Source organism: Ovis aries, chromosome 11 (assembly GCF_016772045.2).
Source record: "Ovis aries strain OAR_USU_Benz2616 breed Rambouillet chromosome 11, ARS-UI_Ramb_v3.0, whole genome shotgun sequence".
NCBI lineage: Eukaryota > Metazoa > Chordata > Mammalia > Artiodactyla > Bovidae > Ovis > Ovis aries.
The window spans coordinates 20,804,206-20,813,399 of NC_056064.1; the positions used below are offsets into that span (position 1 = coordinate 20,804,206).

General features: G+C 61.2%; 1 protein-coding gene across 3 annotated transcripts; it reads right to left on the minus strand.

Moving 5' to 3' along the window:
* Window position 1: 1 nt before the first annotated feature.
* On the minus strand, window positions 2–8,680 carry CORO6 (coronin 6). 3 transcript variants are annotated; one of them, XM_004012521.6, is made up of 11 exons: window positions 8,485–8,680; window positions 7,023–7,282; window positions 5,451–5,573; window positions 4,715–4,844; window positions 4,429–4,610; window positions 3,214–3,333; window positions 2,668–2,772; window positions 2,437–2,582; window positions 1,980–2,037; window positions 1,651–1,881; window positions 2–1,561 (listed from the first exon to the last, which is right to left on the minus strand). In XM_004012521.6, the coding sequence occupies exons 2-11, from the start codon at window positions 7,218–7,220 to the stop codon at window positions 1,439–1,441; spliced, it is 1,416 nt and encodes a 471-aa protein (XP_004012570.1). In that variant the 5' UTR covers window positions 7,221–7,282; window positions 8,485–8,680; the 3' UTR covers window positions 2–1,438. The 3 variants fall into 3 exon arrangements, with proteins under 3 accessions (XP_004012570.1, XP_014954039.1, XP_014954040.1); XM_015098553.4 differs by having other exon boundaries at window positions 8,455–8,680; XM_015098554.4 differs by lacking the exon at window positions 3,214–3,333 and having other exon boundaries at window positions 8,455–8,680.
* Between the last annotated feature and the right edge of the window lie 514 nt (window positions 8,681–9,194).

A 9,194-nucleotide genomic window follows, 5' to 3' on the forward strand; every position in this document is an offset into this window, starting at 1 on the left:
GGTTTTTCCTACCTGCCTTTACTGGGGAAGACTGCCCACCCGCGGGCTGAGGGTTCCTTCTGAACCTCAGAGTGGGGAGGGCTCTGAAGTAAGAGGGTGTCTGGTGGGTCCTGAGCCGAGGGTTTCATCTGTCAGGGCCTCCAGGATTCTGGCGGTGGCATTTACAGAGGCTGGGGGTCTCGCATCCCCACCCATGCAGGAGGCAGAGACTGAGCACTTGGTAAATGTTTCATTCAGAGCATCTTGTTTTCCTCCTAGAGTCAAGGCCACAGCAGAGTGCTGGGAGTTGTGTGTGTGTACAGCAGAGGGCTGGGAGGTGTCTGTGTGTGTGTGTGTACAGCAGAGGGCTGGGAGGGGTGTGTGTGTGTACAGCAGAGGGCTGGGAGGGGTGTGTGTGTGTACAGCAGAGGGCTGGGAGGGGTGTGTGTGTGTGTGTACAGCAGAGGGCTGGGAGGGGTGTGTGTGTGTGTATACAGCAGAGGGCTGGGAGGGGTGTGTGTGTGTACAGCAGAGGGCTGGGAGGGGTGTGTGTGTGTACAGCAGAGGGCTGGGAGGGGTGTGTGTGTGTACAGCAGAGGGCTGGGAGGGGTGTGTGTGTGTGTGTGTACAGCAGAGGGCTGGGAGGGGTGTGTGTGTATGTGTGTATGTACAGCAGAGGGCTGGGAGGGGTGTGTGTGTGTACAGCAGAGGGCTGGGAGGGGTGTGTGTGTGTGTGTGTGTGTACAGCAGAGGGCTGGGAGGGGTGTGTGTGTACAGCAGAGGGCTGGGAGGTGTGTGTGTATGTGTGTGTAGTGGAGGTGGAACCTGCTTCCTTTTGCCAGTTTTCTGGTTGGTTCTGAGAAAGTGCCACGCGGAAGCTGCCCTCTCACCCGCAGGTGGGGAAAAGGAAGGGAGCCCTCTGCCATGGACTAGTGGGTGTAGCCCAGGGGACCGGCTCTACAGCCAACGTTTGTGTCTGCCTGTAGAACTGGGGTGGCGCCCGTTCAGTTGACCACTCAGGGTGGTGGGGTCAAGTGAGCTGATTAGAGGGAGAAGTGTAATTTTCCCCAGTCTGGGGAGACCCGTCGAATCACTACCACTTTGAGGTCAATCTCAAGCTCCCCACCATCTCCAAGCATTGCGCTAACACTAAGCACTTTCTCTGCCCTGGGCGAGGAACAAAGGGGACACTGCCTGCGGTGCAGCACCATTGCTGAGGCCCTTCCAAGGCCAGCTCCTGCCTAAATCCGGGATGAGGTATGCAGCCAGGCGGGCGCCAGACGGACACGAGTCTCTGCAATTGTCCAGAACTCCCGCGAAGGGCGGAGTTCCCTCCCCAGTCCCCACCCAGGCCTAGGGGGCGGAGTGCGGAGCTCAGGACCCAAAGCCGGGGCCTGCGGGTGTGCTGGCGCTCCGCCCCGTTGTGCCTCCTGGCTTGGACCTCCCCGGTGACGCTGCGCTAGTCCGTGCCGTCCACCAGCTCACACAGCATGTTCTCCAAAGACGTGATGCGCTGCTCCTGGGCCTGCACCTGCTCGCGCAGGGCCTTGATCTCCTCCAGCAGCGTCTCCAGGGTGTGTTGCTGCGGGGCGCAGAGGACCGGAGAGGTGTTGGGCGCGGGGCCGTAGGGGGCTGCAGATTGGGCCTCGGTGGAGCCGGGCGGGGCCTTACCGACAAGGGGGCATTGCTGGCTGACTGGCTGCGACGAGGGCCGGAGGGCGGGCGCACGTCCAGGATGTTGGGCTTGGTGACCCGCAGCTCGCGGTGCTTGGGAGGCACGTAACCATCCCTCAACGAGATGAGCACGGGGTCGGCGTCCTGACCTGATAGCCATTCGTCTGCTTCTAGGGCCGGCTCGGGGCCCGGAGTATCTGGGTAAAGGTCGTCCTGGAACAGGTCTGACTGCAGGGGTAGGGAGACAGGAGAACAAGCGCAGCGTCCGGCCTGCTCCGCTCCCTTCCGCCTCGGAGCTCTGCCCAACCCTCTCGCAATCAACTCACCTTGCGGGGCACAGTCATGACGATGGGTTCACACTTTCTTTCGTGCAACTTGTAGAACCTAAAAGGGAGCGGCGATCAGCAACCGCTCAGGCTCCCACTCCCTTTTGCTGGGGACCAAGGGGGATCGCAAAGAGTCGGACACGACTGAGCGACTGAACTGAAGGGATTAGAAGCCAGCACTTGCCGGGCGCCTACGATGCACGGCACTTTAAACACATCCAACTGGTAAAACGCCTCTGAGAGGGTGTTTATCATCCTTAACAGGTTAAGAAACTGAAGTTCAGAGAATGTCAAGCGTGTAGCGTTGTGGCTGGCACTGGAAACGAGTCTGTTTGACCCCAAGCTCCCAACCCAGCCCACTCCTTTCCAAAGATTACACGCCTGGGGAAGCCCCCGCGTCTTCCCAGATGGGACGTGGGGACAGAGGCAGGTGAGCAGGAAGGGCAAAGCTGCTGACCGTGCGATCTCGCACTTGCTGACATCGAGTCCCCTCTTGGGCATGAAGCCCATGCCCCTCTGCGGCTCCTTGCTGCTGAAGGTGTTCAGGTAGTGTACGAAGGGCGGTTCCTCAGTGATCTCAAAGTACCGAATGCTGCTGTCGCCCTGCAAAGTCAGTCGGTTCAGAGCTGTATCGGGCAGGCCCCCCTCATCTCCGTCCGGCCCCTTCTCCCCTCCCGGCCACCAGCACCTTGCCGCACAGGTAGACGATGCTGGAGTCGGCATCATAGAAAGGCAGTAGGACCCCGTTGCTTGTGTCCATCTCCTGCAGCGCCACTGGCTCCTCGAAGTTGTTCTGCCCAAGCACAGGAGGCGTGAACCGCCAGCCCCAGCCTGCCCTTGGTGCCGCTTCCGGATGCCCCCAAGCTCCTGGACACTGCCTGCCCTCCCTGACGCCCTCGCACTCCCAAGGCAGCTCTGGTGAACGAAACTGCAGACCCAACCTCTGGACACCACTCCTGGTCCCCCGCACCTAGACCCCTGTGCCGTCGCATGCAGTCACCGCAAACCACCCCCAGGGACTCGGCATCACCAGGTAGGGGCGCCAGCGTGGGCTCCTTCAGGCGACGCAGCAAAACTGGGCAGAGGGGTGGGTGTGGGGTTGGCAGGCGCTGCCAAGGGGGCAGCAGCCTCCAGCCCTGTCCAGGTGGGCATGCCCTGCGGGTGGGGGGCGCCTGGCCCCTCCCCCATGATGCCAGTCCCCGGGGCACACACCCCAAGCGTCCAGCTGCGTTACCGGGTCCCACAGGCCCAGCTCTCGCTGGCTCATGCGGGTGAAGCCCGTGGTGAAGATATGACCCTGGCGCGTGAAGACGGCCCGCATGGGCCTCATTCCCTCGTGGGCTGCAAACCTCTCCTGGGGAGGGGGGGAGGAGACAGGGAGAGGCGTCACCCAGCTGCCTGCCCTGGGAAGCCTGGAGGGCCGGGCAACCAACTTGCTGACTTAGGTGTGAGGGCGGGGGCGGAGACAAAAGGGGCCCTAAATATTCAGTTTCCTGGGGTCCCCCTGGGTGGCCCCAGGCCTGGAGAGCGCGGGGCGCGCATGCGTCTCTGCAGATGCTGAGCCCTTAAACGCCCTCAGCGCAGGGGAGATGTCTGTAGGCTTCCCCGGAGCGCGGCCAGGCTCTTCCCAGACCGGAGCTCCCCGCTCCGCTTCGGCTCTCTTGGACGCGGGCCACGGCCGGGGAGGGCGCTCCCAGCTGACCCAGCGAAGGAGTGAGCGCGTGCGGCCTGGCCTACCGGGTCCCAGAGCGCGAGTTGCCGCTCACTCATCCTGCTGAAGCCGGTGCTGAGCAGCTTCCCGTCTGTGGTGAAGACGGCCCGCAGCGGGCGGGCGCCCTCGTGAGGCCGGGCTCGCTCCTGCTCGCGGGGTTAGTGGGTTAGAGCGCGCACGGCTCCGCCCGGCCCCGCCGCGCTGGACGCGCCGACGGGCAGTGTCCCGCGCAGCCCGAGCCCCGGGTTAGATTGAGGCTGGTGAGGCAGGTGCCACCGCCCTCGCAGGCCACCCAGCTGGGACAGACAATGCACGGGGATGGCCCCCAACCCTCCACCCGGCTGGTCAACTAGGTTGGAAAGGGGCCTGCCTGCAAGCCAGGGTTGGGTCCAGACCCGGGAAGAAGGCGTGCCGGCTGGGAGGAGAGGGGTCCGGGGGCTCAGGTTCATGCAAGGTCTGGTGGGAGGATAGAGTTTGCAGCTTCTCCCCTCCTCAGTCTCGAATAGGACAGCCCTCATCTGGGCTGCTGAGATGCAGGGAAGGGGGGAAACAGGAGCCGGACAGAGACCAGCGGAGCTAGGGGCTTACTTAGGGCAGGGGGCTAAAGGGAGGACTGGGGTCTGGGATCGAGGTGGAAAAGGTGAGCGCTGGAATCAGGGCTCAGGGGAGGGCGGGTACAGAGGCCTGACAGCTGCCCCCTGACGTAGGGGCTGGAGAGTGGCCAGGCCAGGCACTCACCGCCACCACCTGGCCCTTGCGCGGGTCGATGATTCGCAGGGTCTTGTCCTTGCAGGTGGTGGCTAGCAAGCTCCCGTTGGTGTTCCAACACACGCTGTGGATGACGTCTGGGTGCATGTCGTCTAGACTCAGGAGCACCTCCCCAGTGCCCACGTTCCAGATGATGATCACATTGTCACCACCTGCCCAGAATGGCCAGACATCATCACCTGGGCCCTGCTGTTGCCACTCCCACCCCCTCCCCGCCCCCGATCTATGGTAGGGACCCCTCCCTAGCCCCCCAGACCTGCACTGAGCAGGACATTCCGGGCAGTGGGGTGCCAGGAGAGGATGCCCACACGTTTGGAGTGGCCCTCCAGTGTGATGATGGGCTCTGTGATGTTGCGCACAGGGGTATAGTCTGGAATCTGCCACACCTGGGTGGAAGGAAAAGGCGTAGGGTAGGTGGGATGAGGAGCCAGCTTCATCACTGCTCCTCCCCTACTTCCTGGAGACGGAAATGGCAACCCACTCCAGTATTCGTGCCTGGAAAATCCCATGGACAGAGGAGCCTGTTCATGGGGTTACAGGCTAAAATTTATGGGGTCGCAAAGAACAGGACACAACTGAGAGATTTCACTTCTTCCCCTAATCCCCCACCTCCACCGCAACTCCACCGGCCCTCTAGCCAGGTAAGAGTCAGATGCAGGACAATATGAGATGGTGCCCGCCTGGGGCACGGGAAACGGCTGGGAGCCAGGAGGGGGCGCTGTCAGCTCTCCAGAGACCTCCCTACTCCCCTGAGCAGGGAGACTTCAGAACACTGCCCCCCTGCTCTTCAGGCTCCAAGGTGGCCACAGCTATAATTAGTCCTAAGCAGTGCATCCTGGGAGGGGGTGGGCATGTAGCTGAAAATAGCCTGGGAGCTGGGCAGGGCAGGTCCTGGCACTCAGTACCTCCCTTACCACCTTACACAGCACAGGTGAGGCCGCCCTCCCCGCTTCCCCTGCCCCACAGCCCAGGAGCATCCACCCGGTGCCTACCATGATAGTGGTGTCATCTGAGGCACTGGCGATGACGTTGTCATTGTGTGGGCACCAGTCAATGTCCAGCACAGGGGCAGTGTGCCCAGTGACCAGTGGGTAGTTCTTATCCACTCGCCCTGTCTGCAGGGGTCAGAGAAGGAGATATGGGGCTATTCTCCTGTGTGTTTTCGGCGGGGGGGAGTGGACCTGTTTACATCTCAACTGTATGTTATCTGTTGTCTCTTTGCAGAACTCGCCCCCTCTCTGCTCCTCCAAACCCAGACAGCCTACTTCCTCTACTTCCCTGAAGGCAGAGTCTAAGTCATTTAATCAAGGAATCAGAGGCAGAGAGGTAAGATAACTTAGCCAAGGACACACAGTAAGATACTGGTAGAGCCAAGACTTGACTTCTCAGTCCAGTGCTCTTCCAAGAACACCTCCTTGGAGGACGCTGTTCTTGGGCCTGTCCCCTGCACCTGAAATATCTCTGGGAAACCCCTGATGGACTAGGTCAAGGTAAGGTTATATGCAGTGCAGGGCTGCATAGCTCCTTCCTAGCCGCACGGGGCAGATCTCTCCCTAGTCACTGGCTTTACCTTGGAACCACAAGCAGCAGGCACTCCTTGTGCCTGCTATCTCCCAACCTGAGCTGAGGCCCATCTATTTTTAATCTTTATGGTATGTTTGCGGGGGCTCTGAGGCCTTTGCAGGGGCTGGCATCAACCCAGACCAGGCGGCAGGGAAGAGGGATGGCTGTGTGGCACTGGAATGGCGGTTGTACTGGGGGAGGAGGTGGCTCCCACTGAAATTCGAGCCCTGGGGATGGTGTCCTTGGATGGCGTCTGCATTGTCTTGGAGTGAATCACTGGCTATTGTCAGGCCTCATCCTGACCTTGCCACCTGTGGGGCCTCTCCTAACAAGGTGTAGAGGCCAGAATCCAGGTTAAGGTCATGCCTTGGAGTGGACAGCCTATGGGTAGGGATGGCTGAGGGCCTTGAGGCTGCTCAGTAAAGGTGATGGTCCTTGCTTGGCCCTCATCCCTGGAGTATTGGGGGCTCTGGCCTGATATGTCATGTCCGCCTGCCTTTTGCTCTCATTCTACTTCACTGCAAGAACCAGAAAGGGGGAGGCAGCCAAGGATTCTGGATAGAGCCTGACCCTGTCCTCACTGTGCTTCTCCGGGGTGTGATTTAATCCAGTAGTCACCCTGGGCTGGGTACAAAGATCCAGAGGCCAGAAACACGAAGCGGGGTGGCATCAGGAGAATAGAAACAGAAGCCAGCCAGGTCCTGACTCCACTGCTTCCCAACTATCTATCACCCCCTCCAGGTCCCTGCTGGGTACAAGGTGCTGCATGGAGAAGGGATGGGCTGTGTGTGGGTGGGGACCAATGTGATGCTGCTGTTCTGGGAGGGGTGAGGGAGCCTCCCAATCGGTCCCAGAGCAATTGGGGGATAGGGAGCAGTCAATCCACCTAGACTGTCCTCCCAAATTAGGAATGGAGCTAGGTGAGAACACAGGCTGCTGTCCGGAGTCCCCAGGAGTCACAGTCGGTGTCCTCCACCTGCTTCCTTCCCCTCATCCCTCACCTTGGCCAGAGGCAGGACGATGAAGGCACCTCCACCCCCAGCCTCCACAATAATGGCCAGGAATTTGGGGTTGACGGCACAGAAGGAGCTGTCCCATGTGACCTTGGACACACGGATGTCCTCGTAGGCCTGGTCAGCCTTTGCTGCCTGTCCAAACACGTGGCGGAACTTGCTCTGCCGAACCACGCGCCGGCTCATAGCTGGGGGCAGAGATGAAGGATCTCAGTGCCCAGAAATGCTTTTGGTCCTTAGTCCTGTAGCTGTGGGAGGGAGGAAGAGTTGGGGAAGTGGCAAGTGAGAAGGATTATCTTGCCAAGAGTCAGGTATAAATTAATATAGAGTCTGGTCCTAGAAGCAAGGCGTTTTCTTCAAGGTAATTAATATATGGGAGTTCTTCGCTTAGTTCGAGGGACTTGGATTGGGGACCTGACTTCTCCTTAGAGACCGGCCCTTAGACTGGGGCCAACAGTGGAAGCTAACTGGGCCTGAAAGCTTCCTGGACCTTCAAGCGGTTTTGGGAGGAGCCTCAACACCAGGCTGCCCTCCGGCTGCCAGCCTTGGGTGAGCATCTCTTCACCGAAGTGTTTTATCTCCCAGAGGCGTCTTGTCCACAATCAGAGACTTCCTGGCTTAAGGCCATTTGAGGGGCTAGGACTGCAGCCCCCCAAGATTCTAAGTTCAGCATCTCTGGCATAGGTTAGGCGAATGGGGTTTGCCTTTTTCTAAAAATTTGCCAAGGAGGAGTTCCTCCTGTCAGCTAACCTGAGTCCTTCCTGCCCCTGTTCTCAGTTTCCTCCCATGCTGTCGCGGGTCGGGTGGGAGTGGGAGGAATGCGCCATAAGGTAGATGTCCTCCTCCCACCCTTCTCGCACCGGCTTCTCCTAAGAGGCCCTCACCACGGTATTCTGGCTTTTGCCCGCCATACTTCAGTCCCACTTCTCCTCTGGGTCCTCTCTCCTGCTAAACTCTTGCGGCTGGGGTCCTCGAACCCCTCCCCAGGCCAGAGCCGGATTTTCAGAAGTGGAATGGGGAGGGTGAGGTGCCTCTTCTCCCGCTAGGAGCTTGCACTCAGCTCTTCCCCAGGCACCACACCGAGCGCTTCCCAAGCCGCAGCCGCTGCCTCCAGCCCCTCCCCAGCACCGGGCATCCTTGTGCCCTTCAAGCCGCTTCTGCAGCCCCCGGCCTCAGGCCCGGCCTTCGGCCTCCCCGCACCCTCCTTCGGCCCCGGCACTGCGTTCTTGCGAGACGAGGTGTCTGCGCCCTGAGGGCGCGCGGGCCGCTGTCCGGCCAAATATAGACGCCAAGTCCGCCCCGCCCGGGACCGAATTTGGCGGCGGTGGCGGGGGCGGGTGGAGGGAGCGCAGACCTCTGTCCCCTCCAGACACCCCGCCCGCTCCACTGGCTGCGGCGGCGGTGTTGGCGGGGGGAGTACCTGGTCCTGGGCCGGCCGAGGGGTGCTCACGCTGCGACTTCTCTGCGGAGGGGCTTGGCGGTGCGCTAAAGGCCGAGGGAGGCGTCAGGGCGCCGGAACTGCCTCTCCGGGTGTCCGCGGCGTCTGGGGCCCGGGCGTTCGGCTGCGCGCTCCGGCCACTGCCTGCGACTCCCGGGGCCGGGCGCCGCTGCAGTCCCAGCTGCCGCTGCCATCAACCTGCGGAGGCGGGGCCTCCGGCGGGGGCGGGGCCACAAGGCGCCGCCCCTCCAGCGGCGGGAAAGTCGAGCGCCGAACAGGCTGCGCGACTAGTCCGTCGGCCTGTGAGAAGCGTCCAGAGTAATTTTGCATGTGTGCTCGTGAGCTGTGCGTGATCCTTCTCCGGGCTCCGCGCCTACCGGGTGAGCTGGGGAGGCCCAGGTTCCTAGACCTTAGAGCTGGGCGCTGAGAGAGCGAGCCTACGAGGGGGCGCGCTCCTCTTAGAGCCGGCGGCCGCGCGAGATCAGATGCCTTCGCGCTGCATTCCTGCTGCAATCACAGTCCCAATTTAGCCAGTCCCGGCAGACCGGGGCTGTGGGACTGCACGTCCACATACCACGAGGAGAGAGCCCGGAGGATGCTCTAGGGACCCTTGGATGAGGGCCTAGGTTGGCCCAGGGCAGCTGGGAGAGTCCCTGACAGGGGGCTGTGAATGTTATTGTTGCTGTTATTAATACACTGTCATTCTACTAGACATTTCACCC